Source organism: Dreissena polymorpha, chromosome 15 (genome assembly GCF_020536995.1).
Source record: "Dreissena polymorpha isolate Duluth1 chromosome 15, UMN_Dpol_1.0, whole genome shotgun sequence".
Classification (NCBI taxonomy): domain Eukaryota; kingdom Metazoa; phylum Mollusca; class Bivalvia; order Myida; family Dreissenidae; genus Dreissena; species Dreissena polymorpha.
The window spans coordinates 7,031,571-7,058,092 of NC_068369.1; the positions used below are offsets into that span (position 1 = coordinate 7,031,571).

A 26,522-nucleotide genomic window follows, 5' to 3' on the forward strand; every position below is an offset into this window, starting at 1 on the left:
AAAAAATATATATTTAACCTTCGGTGACCTTCTGCAACAGACATGAATGTTTTGCACACGTGTAAGTGTTCAGGTACATGTTTGAACAATCTTTGTAGAGGAACACTACATGATGTTACACACCAAATATCAAACCTCTGAGACTTGTGTTTTTTAATGGAAACTTTTAACAACCTATTTCATCTATACGTTTTTATTATAACACAGTCACCCCGTAGACGTGGCCGGTTTTGACCACAGATTTATCATTCAAAAAATGTGTAGAGGACCCGTATAATGTTTCAAAGAAAAAAGTATGTTAATGTTATGTTCTATAACAATCATGCGACAACGTGGGCGCGTCCAGCTTAGATTTCATGGGTATGATTTAAACAATCTTTGTACATGACTGCTTTTGTTATTAATTTACTGAAAATCAAAGTACTGGTACTTTGTTTCAGGGAAGAATATTATTTAACGTTATTATAGAACTCTATAAACATCACTTGACCCCTGGGACGGTGCCTTTTTTATTCAGCAAACTAAGGAGACGAACAATAGACGATATTATACACCAAATATTCAACCCATGCGCTTTGCGCTTGCAGAGAAGAAATTTGTAATGTATTTGCTACAAAAATTCAATATAAATCTTTAAAAAAAGAGTCGCATCTTTGACTGTCAACGTCTGCATGTTCTCTCTCATTTTTTTTCAAGAAAACGTGTAATATGCGAAGGCCACTGATTTTGTTCTGCCTTCTAATGCTTAAGTTTTTTATAAAGATGTCGAAGAAACATGTCCATGCGATAAAAATAGTTAAAACAAGGATGGTAACACCATACACCCCAGGAAACCCGATACCTTGGGAGCAGCGCAATTCCATTCGAGCAGCGTTGTGTATTTTAGCGTGAACTTACTTAGGGTAAGTAAATTGGAAAATAAAATGTTCAAACTCCAATTTCAAACAACTGTGTATTAACATTGATAACAAAGGTATTGGCCTACATGAAGAAAAAATCCTGATAAATTTTCTTAAAAAATGAGCAAATTGTGGCTCTCTAAAGTGGAAGATCGGGCAAAATTGGCCATGTTCAGGCATTTAGGGAAGAACAACTGCTTTAATTTGCAAGCCACTACAATAATTAAAGGATTTATACAAACTTACACATGTCTGCCATAACCTCTCAGCAGGGTTTCTCCAGAAAACTATTTCTTGTGGAGAAATATGCGTTTTTAATGACCATGTTGGAAAAACATGGATACCATCTGGAGAAGACCAGGGAACTTATGTGAGCAGTGACTTTATAATTCGTTTTCGTGACAAAAACCCTAATTTCCATGCATTTTGTTGCAATTTCTTTGCTTTGTAGAGGCCTATAGTAAGTGTATGTGGGAATATATGCATACGAATGTACTTTTAATGCTTTATAATACATTCTATGATATTCTTTGCATTTCATCCAACATCATTTCAGAAACTTGAATCCTTTGTCTGATATAAAATGTGGTTATACTATGTCCACTTTAAATAGATTTGTAAAGCTGATAGTTTCATCTTAATTTCTAACTCGTTTGCAAGTTTGTGCTTAAATTACAATGTATCACTATGCTTGTGTTGCCCCCCCCCCCCACATTATTATACCCCCACAAACTCTGTTTGAGGGCTATATAGGATTCAGTTTGTCCCGCCCGTCCCTGTCCCAGTACGTCACGTCCGTTCCGATTTTGTGTCCGTCTGTCCGTCCCGATTGATTTTCATGAAATAACTTTTGAACAAATGAACAGACAAACTTCACACTTCATATGTTGATGCAACCTTATTAGCTTTATATATACACTACATCGTCTTTTAGGTCACTAGGTCAAAGTCACTGTGATCTCTTATAGAATACTGTAGCATAGGCTCCAAAATTGAATTGCTTCCGCCTGCAGCCTTCAAATTTCATTTGTAGATGCACCTAGATGATTGTCACACGTCACGCCCTGTTTTAGGTCACTAGGTCAAAGGTCAATGTGATCTCTTATAGAAAACTTTATCATTGACTGTATAATGAAAGTGATTCCACATACAGCCTACAAATTCATATGTTGATGCACCTCTATGAGTTTTACAGGTCAAATCCAGTGTCAGATCACAAGGTCAAAGGTAAATGTCACTTCAACCTCTTATAGAAAACTTTAATGTTGGCTCCAGAACAAAAATGCTTCCATCTCCAATCTTCAGACTTCCTATGTAGATACACCTGACCTCAATGAGTTCTACATTATCACACTACATTATTTGGCCATTAGTTCAATGGTCAAGGTCACTGTGTTCTCTGATAAAGAAACATGACATTGGCGCTTCCTGGGTCATACAAACCTCATATGTAGATGCATCAATGACTTTTGCGCACCACGTACCCTTTAGATCTAAGGTCAAGGGCACTGCATCCACGTTAACACTGGCTCTAAAATAAAGGGATTGCAACCTTAAAACTTCATTTGTAGCTGTACCTTTAATTGTTCTGTCCGACATATACAGTGTACGTTTAAATCAAGTGGAAATCTCTTTACATATAATAAAATATATAATAATATCACATTTTTAATCAAGGCTTATGGTGGGGGTATGAATCACCTTCAGTGGTAGCTCTAGTTGTCTCAGTCGCAATAAATTCATTTATTATTCCTTTTCTTACAGGTCATGATGTTTGCCTTCATTTGATTCTATTGTGCGGACAAGTTTAAAGTGTTTGAAGCAAGAATTTAACATCTCAACCATCGCCCCAACAAACAGGACATAAAATATAAGAAACTTGAACTAGATATCACTACAGGCTTACCATGGTACAGGACAAAGTCACTAGAAGGCGTTCAACCATCAACGCATACAGTGTTGGCTTGTGATGATAACCGTTTAGTGTATAAAAGAAGTCTTGCCGATAAAACACGTAATATAACAACTTCAAAAGATTTTAAAACATCATCAACTTTGGTGTGCTACTATTGCAATTTAAGATCTGGTGACTATACATGTATTTTACAACATGTCAACAATTTGCATAAAAGTGAAGTGTTAAAATACAGACAGTTAGAGTTAGACGACCACAATCGTAAATTTGGTTATCGGACAAAGATAATTGAACAGAAATCTTTTACAAAGGATATATCAGATGGTACCTTAGAATTAACACAAAGAGATTTAAACGTGCTGATCATGAATATCACAGCTGAAGTAATGGCGTCTGAAGATGAATCTTCAGTGAATGTACAAGATGATTCGCACGGTGAATCAGATGACTAAGATGACATAATCAGTTTAATGCCGGGTGTAATTAAAAACCTCAATGAACATGGCCAAATTGAACAATACAAGAAATGGTGCAAGCTAGTTGCTTCTGAATTAATTTCCATTGAAAACATATCTTTTTTTCTTGATGTTATTGAGTGGTACAGTCATTCTAGTTCATCTGAAATTAGATATATTCAAGAGAAAACACCCAATTTCCGACAGGTGGCCTATAAAATATTTCATGGGAAGTTTTTACGCTACATGAGTGGTCCACGAAATGCAGGGCAAGTTGTAAGCGGGCTGTGTTACCTAGGTAATTGCTGTACAAAAGATTCCGAAATAAACGATGCAGTTCCGTCGAAAACCCCTATGAATAAAAATTCACTGTCTCCAATATTTCCTGGTATTTTTATGGATGCGATTAAGGAAATGTCAGATCATTTTAAAGATTGGCCTGTGAAAATTGGAATTGATAAAAACATTTCAAAGGGAAAAGAAAAAGTTCTTGGAGATATTGATTGCTGGGGATTTGAAGAATTTCCAACATTAAAGGAAAGAAAGGCACGTATTGAAAAAGACTTGACACATATCAATTTAGTTTACGGAGTAGTCGATGATTCAGATAGTAAATCTCTGTGTAGTCTTAGACCAAACATGAATAAATCACTTCAAGCATACAGTTTGTATCATCAGTGAAAAAATTCAAGCACTGAGGCAAGAAAAAGTCAAAGTTGACCGAGGAATTCAGAAATTCATAGTTCTCGGTGAAAAACAGAAAAAAAAACTTGGAAACAATCGAGGTTCGCACCAGTAATACGCAGCCTTAAAGTCAACAAGTATGGCATCAATGAAACTATAGAGACAGCCTTCAAGTTAACATCAAGGCTATTACTGTTTATGGCGTCAATAAATGGTCAGATACGCAGTTACTCTACAAGTGAATCTTTCGGAAAAGACCAATTATAACCAACTAAAAGAGAATTACATAACGGATGCCATAAGATTCATCAAACAAAGGACGCCAAAATGGCATTGCATTAGAAGTCAAGCTTTAGTTACAGGGAGTACGTGCAATAAAGCTGCAGGCTTAAGAAATTAAATCAGCAACAACTACATTTGACTGTGTTGTCAATGGTAAAGAGCGTCTCCACCAACCATCTGAAGACCAACTGAAGAATATAAATTACTGAACAGCAAACGAAGTTCATGCTGTTGCAACTATTGTGGGTACTTTCTTACCGGCATACTATCCATTCCTGCAGTAGTTTGAAAAAAAGGTTGCACTTGCATTCCATATGAAGAAAACGAAAATTTATGGTAGTCAGCCCGGATAGTAGTTTCCAAACAAAAGAAAACAAAAAGCCGGTCTTTATGTTTGAAACTAAATGCAAATGTCACAATGAGTACACAACAGATGTTTACTACAAAATACCTCTGTACTACATTCCACAGGTGCTTGCTTAAATGAAATCTTACTCATGTACTGACCTTCTTTTCAGCTGTTGGTCCAATCAGTCGCTTACAGTTTTCAAGATAAAATTTGACAACGAGTTATACGATAAAATCTGGGACATATTGGGTAAGACACATAGGCAGCAATCACCAAAAAGACCGACGAAATTTCCTGAAAATATCAAAGACTTAAGGTAATCAATAGTAAAGTTTCAAAAAGAAAATGTACAAATTCTGGCAGAAATACCTTATTTCAAAAGTGTAAATTTGTCAAAAGACAACTACACAGACAGCACAGTTATGTATGTTTCAAAGACAACAAAACTGAAAACAACAGTAATACTGATATGTTAATAGTGATGAAAACTCTGTGGTTAAAGAGGATGTTCTATCTTGCTTCCATAACATATCAAACTGGTTGAAGAACACATACAATTTGTCTCGGTCAACGGCATCTGAAATACTTGTATTTATGGTCAATGATTTGGATAGACGTTATCGAACTGAAATATTGATCGCCCATCCGCTTGCATATGAAATGAAAGGTCCAAGTCTTAGTAATGATCGTTTCAGTGCAATTATTTGGCATACTATTGAAGTATGTAAAAGTAATAATTAAAATGTATTGGCAACTTGTATCGATGGCCAGTGGCATCGATTTGGTGTACGTGGTCTAGACGATGAGCTACTTACTATCTATCAGCTGCAAAGGGATATCTGGAAATCGCATAGTATGTACAAACAAGAACTGTTAGCAGAATTAAAGTCATTAGCTGCTGTCAAACGCAATTACGATGTACAGGTGCAGAAACTTGGTAATGTACTATATGTAAAAGGTCACATTAGAGACAAATTTATGAAAGTTTTCAAGCAACCACACAGGCGGTACCAGGAAAATGTCGACAAGTGTATTGACCAGGAAGAAGCTCAGTCTAGTGACCAGGAAGATGACAGTTCAACAATGATTTCAGATAATAATGAAGAACCTTCAGAAGTACAAGAATTAGACGAGATTGTTGATGATGTCGGATGTGCCATGGATATAGGATATTCAAACGACGTATATGATTACAACAACAATTCATCAACTGTGTATTGTAACAGAACGTTTGGTGATAGTAATAAAGTTAAGTCAAAGTGTTTATCTGTCAGAAAGTCTTTATTCTACGATCAGTCGACTTTCCTGGTGTCTTTATTCAGTGATTAAGGTTGATGTTTGAATGAAAGTCATGATGAAGTATGTGGTGATGGTTGGGGGATCGAAAATGCATATTCAGTTTTGTATGCAAGTGGAGAAACAAGTATCGCCATTGAACGCCCGAGTAAATGAAGAATGTCATGTATATTCAGATAATAATCTGGTTTTCGGTGCAATATATTTTGATAACCATAGCCATAATGAAAACTCTGCTGGGACTTCAGAAGAAAAGCTTGTCACAACTGAAAGACCGTTAAGTATTAAGAGTAGTTCCATACATCAAGCTACAACGTCTAGCACGGAAATAGCGAATTGCATGAACCATATGCTACAATACAACATTCGTTTTGGGCAAAAATGGAAAGTAATATTATATGATTCTTTCGTTAAAATACTTGAAACCCCTGAAAGTATTTGCATGGCTATGCTAAAAGATGAAATATCAGCATGAATTGATGAGGCAAATAATACATCAGGTAGAAGTTTTCCTAGAAAGAAGTCTTGGGTAAAACATAAACTTGCCGAAACGTCGATCAATATCATTGATAACAAACCATCAGTTCCAACAATACGATACTTTACTAAAAGTCTGAAGGTGTTACCTTTCTCCAAAGTTAAAACACTTTATAAAGATACACTAACTTCTCCATAGTGTGAAGACAGTTGAAATGAAGAAGTAAATACGTGGAAGAAAGACAGTCCAACTACCCGTGTTAATATCCCAGACCTACATGAATATTTGAGCTTGCAATGGTTCTCAAAACCTCATAAGGATAGAAATGGTAAAGAACGGTTTCATTTCATTGAGATTGACATGTTTCAGGACCAAAATATGCACAACAGGCATAGAAGGACAAAGAAAGGCAGCATGAGTGAAAGCTGCTTTAAGCAAAGACACTAGTTTGAACATATCTATTGTAAATGAATGCATCGATAAGCAAAGTGTCGCTTTCGCCAAAAGATTTTTTGGGGACGATGTTGAAACATTCATGATTGCTAATGACTATCACAAAGAAGCAAATTTTGTTCGTCTAATAAGAAGGTGCTTTGAAGCAGAGGATGAAGGTGGTAAAACCGCGGCTGAACGCTGTTTTCGGAGACTTGAACCGAGGAAATATCTTCTAAACAAAAATCCTTTCAATGAATTTCCGTATAAGACGCAATACATCCTTAGGATTCCAATGGTAACATTCGAAGCATTATTATGCCATCTGGAACGTAAGATGCAAATATACCAATTCACACCACTAGGATACAATGCACGAGCTCTTTTGTACGCAAGAAGTTGAACAATTGTTTAGCACGTTTAGAGATATGGACCCTAATGGCCTTGGGACGCCAAAGCCTGATGACATTCCTGATATGATGGCCAAAGCTGTGTTCATTGATAATATCAGATTTAATACAGACAGGTAAATTTAATATAATTTCACTGTTTTGTTTTTAAAATGTTAAACATAGGGGTGTATTCAATGTCTGAATAATATGAGGCATGTTGATCGGAATCTCAATTGACAAAAGTCAAGACTTTGGGATACATATGTCAAACAGTTGATAGACACTGTGAGCGAGTTGTATCGGAAAATGGGATACATTCAAGTCAACAATGTAGAGTAGGTGGTAGTGATGATCGCAATCCTTACTCATTGATTCACCTTTTTAAAGAGCCTAAATAAACTTGTCATTACTTTATTACCGATATATTAAGGACTTTTTCCAACCTGCCATAGATAGGAGTTGGGTGATGTAGAATGATGGCTGTTGTTTTCAGATGGTTTGCGTAACAGGTGTTTAATTGACTAGTTTCTTATACATGTTACATATGTATCTCAATTGACAAAAGTCAAGACTTTGGGATACATATGTCAAACAGTTGATAGACACTGTGAGCGAGTTGTATCGGAAAATGTGATACATTCAAGTCAACAATAATGAAGAAGCCAGCAACACTTAAAGGAAAAACATTGAAAGACAACGGGCTCAAGACGTCGAGAGGCAGACAGAGATCAAACTCATGGCAAAATGAGGTAATCGTCATATCGTGATTCACCATTTTGCTAATATGATTCCATATAGACTCTACATATTTTTCTTCATCATATGGTCCCATTAAGGTTGTACATTAACTGTTATTCCTTACATGGGCCTATACAGGTGCTACATATCTTTTTGCTGATATAGCCTATACATTAATGCATTGTTCATATTCGCCAATATCGGTTTTAAAGTTCTTGCCTGCCGAATACTTCCTTATAGAGAATAAACCTGACAATTGAAATAAGCGATGTTCTTAGAAAACTTGGCTTTATGCCGATGCGTTGAACTCGGGTTTCACAGGCTTGTCTGGGATAAAACTTTGGGCAATATTTTAAGTACGGTTTATCCAGTGCGCGGCTCGGACTTGAACCCTCTGCAAAGATAAATGGACCCTTTCAGGTTTTGGTAAATTGACATCATTTAAAATAATTGTTTCAGATTTGCATGTTTTCGTTGTTGTTATGATATTTGTTAAAAAAAACAGAAAAACTGAACATTTACCATGCTTTAAAATATCCATTATATGCAAATTTTGACGATTTAAAAACCTGAAAATTATAAAGCGTTGCAACGCGAAACGATTAAATAATTTGGAGAGTTCTGTTGTTGTCGTTATAATTTGTAATACTACGAGGATTGCTTATATAAAGTATAAAATACACCGCTCATTTTATAAGCACGTTCTAGACTTTTACTCCAAGGGTCAGTGGCTTGATCCCAGTTGAGGGTTACTCTCTTTTTCTTTCTTAAATGTTTTTCTTGTTTTCTTTCCTTGAGCTTTTAAGATCCAATGTTTACGTTTATCAATATAAAGCATTTAATGACAACCTTCAATACATGTCAAAAGTGAAATGGACCCTTTAATAAAATCTTATTTTTTAATTGTCTTCATCGCTTCTCCGTTCAAATTAAAACAATTCAATGGCAACAGTAGAACATGCATTTTTTAATCCGTACAAAATCAAGTTGTAAGTTTACATTACGGCAGCATATGTTCAAATATCGGAGTATTGTAACGTATATTTGTGTAGTTAACAAACACGCTTTCTAAACATGTTCTATAAACATTTCCCATTTGCATTTTCACGATTCACAAATTTCATGTAATATTCGTTGCAATATGTATTTTATATAGGTCAATCATATCATTCATTTTATTAACAGATTGTTATATGCTAAACACTTACAACTGACAACATTTTAATGTAAAATATATAAGCCTCGCTCTGGGGAAAACGTGGCTTGACAAGCATTATTCACAAGCATATCCGGGACGATACCTTCAGCCAAAAAAAGATTTACGCAAATGACAGATGTCCTTTAAACAAAAAACGGAAAGTACCGTCCTTGATAAATCTATGCGAACGACATTATCCGCTTTAATGCAATTTTGTTTATATGAATTCTTTTCTAAGCAAGTCTAGGTGGAAAACGTGGTTCCTGATTATTCTGTGTGGACTGTACATGCTGCTCTGGGACGACACTTTACGCCCAACTCATATTTGCTTGAGCGCTCTAACATTTCAAGTGGTATGATCGGTATACACATAATTTTGCGCAGCATACGTGCCAACCCGTATTTAGTACAAGTTTTGTATGGGCAATGGAAAAAAAATATTATGTGAACATTTGTTTGTTCATGTAACACCTTTTAAGCGCCATTGAATGTTCTAGGAACGGTTCATTAGAGGGAAAGATGGTCAATCTGTTACACACATTTGTTTGCCTTTACTTCATCAAAACGAGAAATACACACGCATTATCAATAAATGCATTGTCCAGTATGCACTGCGTCATGAGAAATACAATACGACTGTAAAGATAAGACACACAGATGGGTTTCGTACCCACAAGGACATAGGAAAACAAAACTTAAATACGACTGACAACTAACAACGCATTTACAACAAGTGCCATTCTATCATAATTCTTGCGTTAAAGTTAAAGCAGAGGAAAAGCTGGAAAATGACAAGACTTAAAGTATGTAGATTTTGTCTATTTCGTCGACTTATTTATTATAGATTTCTTCTTTTTACTGCATATTTCAAAATAACATTCAATGTTTGTCTGATGACACTATATTTCGATCATTTGTTTCTGGCGACGAGTATCTTTCTAAGGCAGAACCCATCAGCAATTAAAGTCTCACTTTTTCGGTCAGCTTTCTGGGTTTGTTATAAAATATGAAAGTGTATGCACAATCTCTCATTGCATGCCTTTTGTATGTTGTAAAATTAATTAACGTTTTATATTGTTATATGTAAAGTAAATTCTAGGTAGACTAACATTCATACAAATATATGGGCCTCGCTCCGTGAAAAGGGGGTTTAATGCATGTGCGTAAAGTGTCGTACAAGATAAGCCTGTGGAGTCCGCACATGTAGCGAAAGTGTTAGAAATAGAATGGAGAGCGCCGACGGCGTTTAAAGTCTAATTGCACGATACAGCGAAGCTCTGCTTAAGTTAATGTTGAAGGAACAGTTGACTGGAATAAAATCTGGAAGGCTATCAAAAATACTTTTTGGGGAATAAGTACAAATAAATGTAACAAGAAGTAGTAAAATACTGCCAACCATCCTATATCATAAAAATGTATCAATGGAGCTTGAAATTTTGCGAGCAAGTAAATTCCCGGATGTAAATGTTATTTGTTTATTTATGCTCTAAATGAAATAAACGTTTTCATAACATCATTACTATTTACGAGACTGAACGAATGTTTTATTCGAAAGCTAAGGCCATATTTATATCTTTGTTTGTCTTATTTTGTTTGTTACTATTCATTGTACTGTTACGATCGCTTCATTTTCATTTAAGCAGGCAGAAACGAGTTGTTGTTGTTGTCGTGTTGTTGTTATATTTACCGACTTCGTTACATACGCACAATATTACATGCTCGCTGTATTTTTGAGAACACGTTCTGAAGTTTTTAATACTTTTTCAAATTATTCAAATAATTTCAAATAATATGCATCAAAATGTGCAGATAATATCAAAATGCTGTAATTTGACCAGCTCTCTTACCGCCGAAAATCGCAAGGTAAATGTTTGCCATCATTAACGTTTATCGATATTACAGCCCCAAAATTAACTGGACAATCTCCCGCAAGAAACAAGACAATTATATATATGTAAAAACTATTTAAAATAACGTACCCCATTTATAAACACATTGAAAAAGTACGATGTCTCAAAATCAAATACGACGAGATTCACTTTGTTAAAACACATAACTGAGTATGCAAACAGTTAGCAGAAATTCTAGAAATATATTTATTGTATTTATTGGAATGATGGCATATATGAAACAAGCTGTGGAATTACGATAATTTAATCAAATTCTCGTACACATACACGTTTGTAAAAGAATTATTAACAGACTTTGGCATGTTTAATTAATGTCATTAGATATGATTGATTACGTTTTTAATAGACTTCAACTAACTTTAATAGTAAGAAAAAAATGTTTTTAAAAAAATGACGTCGCCGGTATTCGAGTCCATATCAGCAGGATCAGTAAGCGGATGCGCTACCACTGCGCCACGCAAACTTTCATGAACTGTTACGAAACATAATACCTGTTGTTAACGTTATCTAGCTCTTGCCAATAACATATTTGTTTTATGAACATTTTTTTTCTAAGAACGTGTTTTCACTTAAAATGGTCATTGAAAAATTCACTCAAAATGGTCTTAGAAAAATTCTTAGAAGATAATCTTCAAAAAAATGTTTAAAAATTGTAAGAATTAGAAACTTCGATGTTATATATCTTATTAATTTTGTCTACAAACATCCCAAATCCGGGTTTTTGTACCTCTTGATAAACACGCACCTGACTGTGAGACATGCCTTTAATTTCCAGTAATTAAGTCTATTGGCTAAAGCCATTGACTAAAACTAGACGCAGTATCGTCATCAAAGAAAGACTGTCATCGACAATAGCAGCAAGAGTATCTGCGACAGTAGCAGCAACAGTAGCAATGACAGTCGCCGCAAGAGTAGAAGCGACAGTTTAAGTATCAGTAGCAGCGACAGTAGCAGCAACAGTAGCAGCTACGGGAGCGGCAAGACTAACAGTGACAGAAGCCGAAAAAGTAGCATCATCAGTTGCAGCAAGACTAGCATTGACTGCAATACCACTAATGTACCAAATGGAGGGTAATATTTAATTTGTTATTAATTACGACTATTTTGTTTACTTTCAGATATGTTCCATGCCGTCACACACAAAGACACAGTGGGCCAAGTTGAAGAGGCGCTGGACATTTTCCGGACCGGATTTACTAGGTTACCTGCTCAAAATGTGTCGGCACTCTTTGGGAAAAATCGCCACAGTAGCTGTAATAACATCCATCTTATCCCTCGTATTTATTCTGAACTACACGGAGAACATACAGAGAGGGATTGCTCAGAGGAAAAATCTTGATATCAAGCAAGTGCTCAACGGTCCGTATGTCGTTGCACGGTCTCTTATTCAAAACGTGACGACAACGATGGTTGCGCAATACACTTCAACGACTCTGTCGCCAGAGCTTATGGCGATAACGCCCCAACCTGAACTCAATAGGCTCATTAATGCATCGTCTAAAGCGAAGTATCCAGTTACAATTAACGGAAAGTACGTATTTGAAAATCCACAATTGTGTTCATCAGTTGCAAATTTGTCGGTATTGATAATTGTGCATACCGCTCCAGATCATTTCGATATGCGGCTGGCGATACGCAGGACGTGGGGGAACGACACGTTTTACCGGAAGATGGGGGTCGCCCGGGTCCTCTTCCTTCTGGGGCAGGTTGGGGATTCGGCGCTTCAGATGAAGATCGAAGCGGAGTTCAAAGAGTACCGCGACATGCTGCAAGGGGACTTCCGGGATTCCTACCGGAACCTCACTCACAAGGGCGTCATGGGGTTCAAGTGGATCACCGAACGATGCAGAAACGCGAAATTTATTTTAAAAACTGACGATGACATTGTTATCAATATGTTTATATTGTTTAATCGAGTCTTACCAAAGTTTGAGAACAAAACGAAACAAATAGTATGTAATCATATTCCGGCCAACGCAATGCCGATTATTCGGGATAAGAATAACAAATGGTATGTGAGCGAAAATCATTTCCGGGGAAAAAATGTGTATCCTGAATATTGCAGTGGTTTTATGGTTTTGTTAACTAATGATGTCATTCCATCAATTTTTAGAGCGGCCACGATGACGCCATTTTTCTGGGTTGATGACGTATACCTTTATGGTCTGGCTCCCAGCCACGTACCTGGAATAAAGTACAACAGCCTCACTGAACATATTCTTATTTGGCAAAACGCGCTGAGTTGCTACAGAAATATGACTGCGAATCTCAACAACAAGTGTGATTATTTGGTGACTGGTTCCAAGCGTCTGAGAGAGAGCGAGGAAACTTGGGTGGAAATGATGAAGCAGTTCGAACATCGTATTGGTACAGATTTAAGTTTACGAGCAAAAACACACCCAGACAAGCGTGCATAAATATCATGACTTATATCTTCACAGAATCAAGAAAACAGTTTTAATGTTATAGCAAAACGCAAAAATATTATTATTCAACGACAAACGCCAAACAGTTTAACTACGCAATTTATTATCTTAAAGGTTTGGCATAATAATGTCAAGGCTGGGATCAATTGTATTATACAGGTTCCCCCGAGAACGGCGGGAAATTTAAGTACATAATGTCTATCCCCCGTGACAAGCGGGAAGTGTGTTCGTGGAAACTATGCCTAAACATCACTTCTATTCGTTATACTAAAATGGTGTTTTCAAGGCCAGAGTAAAAACCAGAGATAAAACTTCACTGAATGTAAAATAACTCTGGAAAACTGTACCCGAAAACAACCAATATTAATAAAAGTTTACTTATCAAAGTCTAGCAAATTCGCTAACACTAGTACAGTCAATTACGCAGGAACCTGTCGTCGGGGGCCGAACTAAGAAGACCATTGGACAGACTGACGGTGTGCCGTACGCTGTTATAAGTCCTAGCCATGACGATGTGGGTTTCTAATGGAGTTCGTAATTCTCGACAACACTGGAATATAACAAAAATCTGGCAAGCATCGTGTTACAATAAAAAATTAAGTGGGAGGGTGGGTGGAAATGCAAACTTGTAAACCATAGCGCGAACTACCCTGTGGTGCGATTAAAAGAACAACAATTTGCACGGGCAGTGGTTTTATACTTAGTGGACGAGTCTATGTGTTAGAGTAGACTGGGTAGGATGGGTTATAAAATTGGGGTTCGGGTTTCGGCGATCCCTTAGGAAAAACGCGTTTGCGTTGAATAAGACAGTTTATTCTTGAGCGAATAAACATTAATAAATGGTATATGAATGGTCTTATGAAGCATGACCTGGATAATTTCAAATGATCGAAAAACTTGACATTTTACTGCAAATGATGCATTTATTAAGAGCTTGATATTCCACGAACTTACGTGTTTTCTTTAAAATGCGTTGAATACCGTATATAAATGTATAGTATTCGGCAATTGCCAAATAAACATTAGTATGCAAACAAATATCAAGTTTTACTGCAACGAGAAAGTGGTTTAGATAGTGTTTTTTACAATGGTGTTTTGCCACATGGTCAATGTGTCGACATGTTTAAGCAATACAGGAAATAAAGGAATGTTTAAACCTAGAAACACTTTACTAAATAAGTAAGTTGATGTTTATGCTGTATAGATTTACCTGGCTGCTTATAAAGATACAGTTTAAAAAAAAGGGTGCGATAATAATGTTCATTTTTATCCTTTAGTAAGAAATACTTAAGAACTGTAGACTATAGTACAAATCACACCTGCTACTTGGTAACCATGTCTTTATACATGGGAAATATCAAGCATTACAACTTGTTTACATGGGCATTGTTTCGACATCAGTTGAATTTTGGGTCTTTTTTAATAAAACTTATATAACTAATATGTATAGTGATGGAACTTGATAAATAAAATATAATATTATTTAGCATCATGTACTGTCTGAGTTATTGTCCCTTTAGATGAAACAAGTATCAATCGGTGCCTTTTTCCATGCGAAAGGAAATAATATACACTGTGTCAGTAAATTAAAGATTGCTGCAGTTTCCTAGGGACATGAGAATATTGCAAGGGTTATGTATATTAGTTGCTAGTTATTTAGTATCTGTTAAACTTGATATTTAATATATGATGTGAAATGTATGGCAAATACTGGACAGAACTTTTTGTTGTAAATATGAGTGTGAGTAGGATACTAGTAGAGAATCCACCTTTTTCCCAAAGTCAATCACTGAAAACAAATCTGGATATGTAGTTGGTAATTCTGTAAACAAAAGAAACACGTCGTGCGGAAGATTTTGTGCAACGAGAAGTCTGTCGTTTAAATAATAAAACTATTACATTGTCCATTACCTTATCTGTTTTGGATCGATACTACTGTTTAATTGTCCTTATATCATCAGAATACCGTGCCCCTTGACTCAGTATACAGCTAACGCAATTTAGTTAAAGCAGAATACGGTGACCATATGCGCCGTGAGAAATTTAATTTTCCTAGTTTGAGCGCAGCGAATTAGAGGAAAATTATTTTCCTTTGCATACGAAAGTCTCCTGTAGGGGTGGCTCATTGTATTGTTTTGTCGGGTAAATATGCTTGTGGAATAGCCATTCGGCTTTGCGATACGAACCAGAGAACACGTTAATTTTCCTAATATTTTATTCTATTGACTACAATCACCTGTGTATTTGGGAAACATGGCGGAGGAACATTCAAACGACGATATTTACGCCTGAATTGAATTTTCTGTTAAGTGAATTTAAATACATGATGGAAGAGATTCGGGGGTCGGCATTTAGTGCACAAGAAGAAGAACGCTTTAAAAAAAGAGAAAAGGACGTTACGTGGCGTTTCAAAGGAAACAGAGTTCAATTCGAGTTCAACGAGGACATTGCAGACAGTCTAAAACAAATTGACTGGAACATTGAACACGGAAAAACTGGCTATTGTAGAGAGTTGATAGCGGAAAAGATGGCCAATATTAAGAAACGAGACAAACTGATACGCATAGCTGACACGTCCGAGGGCGGATGGGACACAGTGAAGCTGTACGAGTCCAACCCTGTAGCTAGCGACAGCGAGGACGAAGAAAGTGGTCTGTGGTCGCGGTGGTCTTTTTCGAGGTAGCAGACCATACAACAGCGGCAGACCCAGTAGTGCGAGTTTAACCCGTCCAGGAAGTTGTTTCGCCTGTCAAGAATTCTCACATTTCCGGCGAAACTGTCCATACGTCCCGAGAGGTCAAAACATCCAGACATCCACTTCCGGTTCCAAGTAGCAGTCCCAAGCGAGAGAAATCAGAGAAATTAAAAGATGAGTATTTTTATGATTATACTAAATTGACCATACACTATTTGAATACGAGCAATGTAACAAAGACATTATTTTGCGGGGACGACTACGAGAAAATATTAGATTTTGGGAAAGTATTGGGGCAAATGATTATGTTCTTGATGTTATTAAATCTGGTTAAAAAATACCATTAAACACACAGCCACCAAGGAATTTATTGGACAATAATAAATCTGCTAGCAGTAATACTGAGTTTGTGTCTGAGGCCATTCAAAATTTATTAGATCGGAATTAAATTGAAATTTGCGAGGAACCTCCACATGTTGTTAATTCAGTGACAGTTTCAGAAAAAAAGTGATGGAAAAAAGAAACTTATATTACATTTAAGAGCCGTAAACAAACATTTATATTAACAAAGTGTTAAATTTGATTATTTAAAAGTTGCTTTGTCGTTTTTAAAAAGGATTTTTCATTGTGAAATTTGACATTACAAGCGCTTATCATTTTATTGAAATTTTCAAACCACATTGTGTTTTTCTAGGATTTTTTTGGAATTGGACGAACGGCAAGGTCCGCTACTTCCGGATTCTAGTACTTCCGTTTGGATTAAGTAGTTCGTGTTGGATTTTCACAAAGATTTGTCGCTCTTCGATCAAAGCATGGCGCAGCAAGGGTAAATCCGTACTTATCTTTCTTGATGACGGATTTGGTTGTTCAGATTCATAAAAAACACGTTGGTTTAAGGCACTCAAATAAAGCAAGATATACTCAGTTCAGGTTTTATTCCTAAAGCAGACAAATGCATTTGGATACCAGTTCAAGTCATGCAGTTTTGGGGAGCTGTACTTGATTCTTTCAATGGTGAGATTCAGATTGCCGAGCAAAGGAAAACTAAGGCATTATGTACATGCTCTTCATTGATTGAAGAATCTACATTACTTAGGCCTATTTCGGTACGAAAAATAGCCTGTTTTGTTGGGCAAATCATATCAATGACAATTGTTAATGGAAATTTCGTTCAAATCAAGACCAGGTACTTTAATTTTGATATCAATTCAGCCATTTCTTGGAATTCGAAGATAAGAATAACAGAAGAAAGTGTTAATTAACTTCAGTTTTGGCAGGCAAATCTTTCCAAATTGAATAAAAATGATATTTTGGATTCAAATAAATGTTCCAAAGTGGTGTACTCTGACGCTAGTCACGCAGATTACGTTGGTAATGTAGTGGATGCGATCAATGGTGTTTCGCATGGAATGTGGTCACTTGATGAAGCACAAGAGTCTTCAACATGGAGGGAGGTAACAGCTGTGTTTAGAATAATGTGTTCTCTTAAACACTTGCTTGTTCATCAGAGCATTAAATGGTTCTCTGATAATCAGTCTGTTGTGGCCATAAAAGGTTCCAGAAAAAGATATTTGCAAGATTTGGCAATGGATATTTTTAATTTATGTTCAGCAAATAACATTATATTAGAAGTTGAGTGGGTCGCTCGAACGGACTATGAACGGGCAGACTATTTGTCAAAGATAGAGGACATTGATGATTGGGGGATATAAAACGAGTTATTGGCGTTAATTGTCGAAAAGTTTGGTGTGCCTACCATGGGTTGGTTTGCATCGCATTACAACAGAAAATTAGATCGTTTTTACTCCAGAGTTTGGAACCCTGGTTCGGAAGGTATAGATGCATTTAATTTCTAGATGGTCTTTGGAGTTAGGATTATTTATGCCTCCTATTTCTGTTATATCAAGAGTTGTGAACAAAATGATGGTTGATAGAGCACGCGGTGTATTAGTTGTTCCGCAATGGACCTCTGCGGTATTTTGGCCATTGTTATGTCCGAATGGACATTTTATTCCTGAGGTTTTGTATGTTATTCATCTGCCATCTGACAGGCGATTTTATGTTCCATGTCAAAGTGGAAAGGTATGTTTGGCACCATAAATTAAAAATTTGACAAGCTTGCTTGTTACATGGATTTCAGAAAGTGAATAGGTTTTGATATAATCACACTGCAGTTATAAAGACTTAATAATACATAATTTTGTATTTATTTAGCCGAAGGGCTGTCAGGACGCTTGTAAGAAAACGATATTTTGTCGTTTACTCAATATCATCACCACGCTTATAGTGGATTAAATATCATTGAAACGCTTGTCTGTGATCAAATGTCGCTAAGACGATTGTCTGGAATGATATATCAGTAAGACGCTTGTCTATGATTAAATATCATATAAGAAGCTTGCCTTTAATTAAATATTAGAAAGACGCGAGTCTGTGATTATTTATCAGTAGGACTATTGTTTTTTATTAAATAACAGTTAGACGCTTGTCTGTGATTAACTTTTAGTAAGACGCTTGCCTGGAATTTAATATCAGTAAGACGCTTGTCTATGAATAAATATCATTTAAGACGCTTGTCTTTGATTAAATATCAGTAAGACTCTTGTATGTGATTAAATATCATTAAGACTCGTGTCTGTGATATAAGATCGATTAAGACGCTTGTTTGAAGTCGAAGATCAGTAAGACGCTTGTCTGAGAATGATCTGAAATTGATGATGTACATCGATTAGTAAAAAAGAATCTGTTTTTATTTTGTGTGTGTTTTTACATATGTTTTTTTCAGATCCATGCGCATGAAATAGAGGCGTTACCGGAGGTCTTTACGGACAGGGAAGAGCTGCTCCCGGGCATCTTGCGCAAATCAAGAACAGAAAGTACATGTTTCAAATATGAAAGAGCATTTATTCGATGGAGAAATTGGGCTTTGTGCAATCAGTTAGGGAGTAGTGACATTTTGCCCGCTAAGGCTTTTCCGGTGCCTTTGTATTAATGTCTCTTTTACAAAGTGCTAAAACCCCCACACATGTTATATTTGCATTTTACGGGATTAAATGGATGTATGACTTATTTGGTTTGGATTCTCCTACTGATTCAAAAATAGTAGCTAATGCTGTAGAGTCAGCAAAAAGAATTTTGTCAACTCAAACTAATAAAAAGGAACCCTTAACGGTTGAAATATTATTAGCCAAGTACAAACGTATTTACAAAGATAAAGATGTAATGTCTCCACGAATTATTGTCGCCAGTTTATTAGGCTATGCGGGGTTTTTCGCGCAGTGCAGAATTATTACAATTGCAAGTATCTGACATTGTGTTTGAGGATTCATATATTTTAGTTTTTGTTGAGTCGAGTTAAACTGACAAGTATAGAGATGGGTCATGGATACCAATCGCTAATCGGGAACTGTTTTGTGTCTTTACACACATCTACAATAGTACATTGAATGCGCAAATTTGAAGGGAGATGATTATATATTTTTCAATTTGTCTAAGACTAAAACCGGATTTAAACCAAGAAAAGGAATGAAAGCTATGTCTTATACAAGCTTACGCGAGCAGTATATTAAGGCTTTTCAACTGCACGTGTCAGATATTTCTAGCTTTGGTTTCCACTCTTTGTGATCAGGAGGAGCTGCATCTGCTTCAAACAGCGGTGTAAGAGATAGACTGTTTAAAAGACATGGTCGATGGACTAGTGAAAGTGCAAAAGATGGGTATGTGAAAGATGATATGGATTCTAGACTGATTGTCTCTTAATCGCTTGGTTTATAAACGTTTGTTTTTTGTTTAGTTTACAGAAAACTTGTCAATCTATTTTTAGCTAGTTTTTGCCCGAACTTTTCGTTCATCTGGTCGTACGCATAGATACCAAAATACAAGCTGTATTTTCAATTTATATCGTTGTGTTTGTGGTTTATTAAGGAGACTTATAAGGTATAAGGAAATATAATTTTCCTAGTTTGAGCGCAGCGAATTAGAGGAAAATTATTTTCCTTTGCATACGAAAGTCTCCTGTAGGGGTCGCTCAGTGTATTGTTTTGGCGGGTAAAAATGCTTGTGGAATAGCCATTCGGCTTTGCGATACGAACCAGAGAACACGTTAATTTCCCTAATATTTTATTGGATATAAAATATTGAAAAGTTTTCTCTTGAAATGATTATATGCAGGAATATAGTCTGTTGTTGTTTTTTGTGTGTAAACTATATGAGCGTTATTTCATGTATGAGTTATGAAATATATATCAAAATGTGAATTGTTCACATTTGTTTATGTCATACGTTATAAATTTGTCATCTGGTCGTGCGCATAGATACCAAAATACAAGCTGTATTTTCAATTTATATCTTTGTGTTTGTGGTTAATTTAGGGGACTTAAAAGGTATAAGGGAATACATTTCCTGACACATTCGTAAATGCTGTTGTTATTTCATTTGTGGTACATTATTGTGAATTCTTTTTGTTAAACGGTATACATTTGTTTTGTTTAGATTTTTAGTGTGCTTATGCAAATACTGAATACTTTAACTTCAGTATTGTTGTTGTTTGAAGATTTCCTTTATCATGTCTACGGGTTAAGATGAATATTTAATATTAAATGGTAAAAACATAGACAGTTCATACGTTTATTTTTTGCATAATTACTAAAATCAAAAATATACAAAACAAATATACGATAAATAGCAAATTACCTCACTAAAACAACAGGATCTGAAATTAAAACAGCTTGCAATGCACGCATCATTAAATAATAGAGTGGGCTGGAAGTAAGAGCAGATGGCAGAAAGCAACAATGTCCTTCAAAACAAACGCAAGACTTGTACACTATGTCAATAACACACATCTATCGAGAGGAATATAATACACGGAAAACAAAACACATGAAAACGACTGGTATAGCATGTGGTATGTATTGTTAAATATAATGTTTCATGCGGCTGCCATGACAACGACCCGATATAACATGTGCCTGATGTATTGTGACAAAAGACAGCATTAGTTTTGACCAATTACATAAACTTACACTGTATTCTGTATTATCAGTATGTCAGAACAGGCAGAGAACAGAACAGACTGTTTATTAAGACTTATACAAATGTACATCGTCTAAATACATGAAATATAATACAAAATATTGTCATGAGTCTATATATTACAACGTATGGCTTATGTTATCTAACAAATTGCGACAAAGTTTAATTAGCAAAGTAGTACGACTTTATAGTTCATAGTATAATATCATTTCACTGGCAGTAAGAAAATACTTAGTTTTCGTTGACAATAATATTTGGATACAATATCTAACGGTAAGAACTTCCTTAATATATTTACACAAACTTATAATTTCAATTTTTCAAGTTGAGTTCAATAAAGTATGGAACTTAAAAACTGATGGATTCACATAGTTTACAGTTTTTATATATGTTTGCCTTATTTGACGAAAACATGGACATTTACATATAAAGTGGAATTCGTCTTCTATGTCCCTTTGATCACAACATTGACAGTTTCGTTCATTACGAGAAGCCCTTAGTTAAAAAAGGTAAGAACGCAAACTTTTTGGCAGTAAATCTAAATTCGTTTCGTATTCAAGAGTTGTTTTGAATATCCTATACATATCTAAAACAGAACTATTATTCATATTGCCAAACCATTTTGTTTAGATGTATCTATAATTCTACATTTATATTCACATAAAAACGTATTTGTATTAATCATAGTTGCATTTTCGATGATTTTATATGAAAATCCATAATCATTTAACAACTTTTTTACATTCGATAACCAATTTGTATATCCATTATCACAATCATTTATCGCTTGGTAATACACAGTTTGTATGATTATATTTTTACTATTTACAACTTTAAGTCAATATTTTACAATACAAACATGCATATTAATATAAAGTGGGTGTCTACCTAGTTCACCATACACAATTGCATAACATGTGTTGCTTTCAACATTAAACAACCTTTTGCAAAATTTGAAGTGAATGCGGCCAATATCGTTTAATTTATTCAAACCCCATATCTCTGATGAATATTTCGAAATCGAGCCAACAAATACATCAAACAACTGACACAATATTCTTGGTTTAAGATCGTACTGTTTGCATTTAAAAAGCAAAGTATTCATAGCCTTAAGAGCTTTGTTACAACCCGTTTTGAAATAAACCCGTTTTGCAATACATTTATGATTTCATACATATTTTTAATAATTCTTAATATTTTGCCTTGTATACCGGATTTGTAAATTTTTAGCCATAATGCATTGCGATATATACTATTATAACATTGAAGCATATCGACGTTAACAACATACAGATGATTATTATCATTTAGATAATGTTGTACAACTGAAATAAGAATATATATGGCATCAACAGTTGAACACCCTTTTCTAAATCCGAATAGTGCATCCGAAATTTTGCATTATTTTTACAAAATGATTGGTTGCGCTTGTTTAAAATAGTTGTTAATAGCTTAGTAAAACAACTAACAAGGGTTATCCCTCTATAATTATTTACATCATCCTCAGAGCCTTTTTTATGCAATGGTATAATTATACCTTCTGTCCACTTTTCAGGAAAATAGCCTGATGTGAAAATGCTATTAAAAACATCACACAAATGACCGGATAATATATCAATACACTCAATAAAATATTCGTTTAAAATAAAGTCACCACCATACGCTTTATTACTTTTCAAATGTTTGTTTGCATTTTAGACCTCATTTACCTTTATAGGTTGGTCTTATTCTGGAAAAGTACAACTTTCAATGTCAAAGTTAATATTCGAACACAAAAAAAATCTGCCTCTGCATTATTATTTCCAGAATTAGAATTACTCAAATTTTCAAAATACTACATGTAATGGAATTTTATTAAAATAACCTTAATATTTCTTGATTTAAAATTTGTCCAAAATTCTTTCGGCTTTTTTTTTTTGAACATTCAATTTCCGCCATTTTACGCTGATATAAATTATTTATGTTTTTCTTAATTTATTTCTTATAAACACTTTTGTTTTCACACAACGATTTTCTATTTTAATCGGTTTTGTTTAGGTTAAAATATCTTAAAGCGTCATGGTAGTGATTTTGTGCAGTAATACACTCGTTGTCAAACCAGTCTGCTTTAAACAAATGTCAATATTGAATGAAGGTTTATTACTGTACGTATACGATTTTGAGAATAACTCATCCGCTTCACTGCGAATCGTGAACATGTCACGGATATTGCGAACGAATTTCACTGTGTATGTTTTTGTTCATTTGTGATGAAAGACAGCGTTATTATTGACCAATAACATAAATTAACACCAACACTGTAATATCATTATGCAAGCTTAAATTACAGCAGCATATGTTCAAATATTTGAGTATTGTCACGTATAACGTGTGTAGTTAACATACACGCTTCTAAACATGTAATAAACATTTCTCATTTGCGTTTTCACTATTCACAAATTTGTTTTTACAAATGTTGTCATATTGGTGGCAATCTGTATTTCTACGTCAATTATATCGTTCATTTTATTAACAGCTTGTTATATGTTCAATCCTTAAACGGATATCATTTTAATTTACAATATATAAGCATCGCCCTGATAAAAAAAACCTGGCTTAAAATAAACATTTGCACAAGCTAATCAGGGGCGATACCTTCCGCATAACACAATTTACGCAAAGAACAGAATGATGTCCTTAAAACGAAACATTATCAAAACAAACGGAAAGAACCGTTTCTGATAAGTTTATGCGGACATCATTGTTCGCTTTAATGCAACTTTATGTTTATAGGACATCTTTTCTAAACCAGTCTAGTTGCCATTTTAAAGTAGTGGGATCGGTATAAACTAAATTTTGCGCAGCATACGTGCCACCCTGTATTAATTACAAGTTTTAAATGGACAATGGAGAAAAAAACACTCTTATATGACCATTTTTGTGTTCATGTAACAACTGTTAAGCGCCATTGAATGTTCTGGGCTCGGTTCATTTGAGGGAAAGATGGTCAATCTGTTACAAACATTTGTTGCCTTTTGTCAATGATACAAACGAGTAATACAAACGCGTTATCAATAAATGAAATGTGCAGTATGTACTGCATCATGAGAAATAGGATACAACTGTAAAGACAATACACACTGGATGGGTTTTGTCCTCACGTTGACATAGAAATACAAAACTTAAATACGCATTAACCACAAGTGCCGTTCTATCATAATTCGTGCGTTAACTTTAAAGCACAGGACATTCTGGATAAATGTAAAGACTTAAAGTATGTAGGTTTTGTCTATTTCGCCGACTTTTTTTATAATATCTTTCAATTTTTTACTTTATAAAATGCCAAAATTTGAAAATAACATTCAATGTTTGTCTAATGACTTTATAACGCGATCACTTGTTTCCGGGAAAGAGTGTCTTTCTTAGGCAGAACCCATCAGCAATTAGAGTCTCACCTTTTCCGGTTTGTTTTCTGGGTTTGTCGTAAAATATACAAGTGTGTGCACAATCTATAAATGTAATTTATAGTTGCATTATTGATTCCATGGTTTTACATAAATAACGTAAATTGTAATGCACGTTTTATATTGCTATATTTATTGTACGTTATGCAGAATAAAATTCATTTTTGTATAAATACATGAGCCTGGATTTGTGAAAAGTGGGTTAAATGCATGTGCGTAAAGTGCGTCAAGCAGTCCGCACAGACTAATCAGGGACTACACTTTCCGCCTAAACAGGAATTTTTCAAAGAAGAGACTTTTTGTGAACGAAAAATATAATAAAAGCGGAACGTGTCGTCCCTGAAAAGCCTGTGCGGACTGCCCAGGCTCATCTAAGACGACATTTACGCACATTCATTAAACTTTCTGTTCACAGAGCACGGTCCATATCGAGTATTATTAATTTATTTGTTTAAGCACTCATAGGTTTGTAAAAGTACACAACATTGTTCTTGTAATAAAAGCGCATCGCTTTAGCGAGAACATTCGCGGCACGTATTTACTACCGTAATGATCAGAATTTATAAACATATTGAATACTTGTTTCCACATTTGTTGGCTACACTTTTAAAACTGCATCCTATAAATATACTGGATTTGACTAAATTAGCAGTAGTAATAGTAGCACATGTAGCGGAAGTGTTAGGAACAGAATGGAGAGCGCCGACGGCGTTGAAAGTCTAATGGCAAGATACAGGGAAGTTTCTGCTGAAGTAAATGTTAAAGAAACAGTTGACTGAATGAAAATCTGAAAGGCTATCACAAAGAAAAGTTTTTTTTAGAATAAGTACAAATAAATGAAACAAGAAGTGGTAAAATACTGCAAAAATCTATATCAATCGGAAAATCATAAATATGTTTCAATGGAGCTTGGAATTTTGAGAGCAAGTCAATGCCCGTATGCAATTGTTATTTCTGATTAGCTGGCCATTTAATTATGCTCTTTTTTTAAATTAACGTTATCATAACATCATTACTATTAACGAGACCGAGCAATTTCTTCATTCGGACGCTAAGGTCAAAGGTTTATCTTTGTTTTTCTTGTTTTGTTTGTTACTTTTAATAATACTATTACGATCGCTTCATTTTCTTTTAAGCAGAAAGAAACAATTCGTTGTTGTTGCTGTCGTTGTTGCTTTGTTGTTGTTATATTAACCGACTTCGTTACATACGCAAACTATTACATGCTCGCTGTATTTTGGAGCACACGTTCTGAAGTATTTAATCCTTATTCAAATTAATTTTTTTTTAATCAAATAATATGCAACACAATTTGCAGATATTATCAAAATATTGTATTTTGACCCCCTCTCTTGCCACCGTTATTCGCGAAATAATTGTTTTCCGTTACAACGTTTAACGATATAACAGCCCCAAAAATAACTCTACATTCTTCCGCAAGAACAATGACAATTGTATATATGTTAAAACTATTTATAGAAACGTACCTCATTCATAAATACATTGAAAACATATGTTATCTCAAAATCAAATACGACGAGATTCACTTTGTAAAAGAAAACATACCGGTAACAGAGTATGCAAAAGGTTTACAAAAATGCTATGAATATATTTATTGTATTTATTGGAATGATGGCAAATATGAAACAAGCTCTGGAACTACGATAATTTAATCACATTCTCGTTCCGATACACGTTTTTAGGAGAATTGTTAACAGATTTTGGCATGTTTTATGAATGTCATTAGATATGATTGCTTACAAATCTTCAACGTTTTAATAGACTTAGCTGTTTTTTATAGTATGAAAAAAGGTTGAAAAAACTGACGTCGCCGGTATTCGAGTCCGTATCATCAGGATCAGTAAGCGGACGCGTTACAACTGCGACACGCAAACT

At 35.0% G+C, this 26,522-nt stretch overlaps 1 protein-coding gene across 1 annotated transcript; it reads left to right on the forward strand.

Annotated features, from left to right (window-relative positions):
* Positions 1-9,789: 9,789 nt before the first annotated feature.
* LOC127860518 (beta-1,3-galactosyltransferase 2-like) lies at positions 9,790-14,904 on the forward strand. The gene is made up of 2 exons (XM_052398632.1): positions 9,790-9,921; positions 12,147-14,904. The coding sequence occupies exons 1-2, from the start codon at positions 9,907-9,909 to the stop codon at positions 13,443-13,445; spliced, it is 1,314 nt and encodes a 437-aa protein (XP_052254592.1). The 5' UTR covers positions 9,790-9,906; the 3' UTR covers positions 13,446-14,904.
* The last annotated feature ends 11,618 nt before the right edge of the window (positions 14,905-26,522 follow it).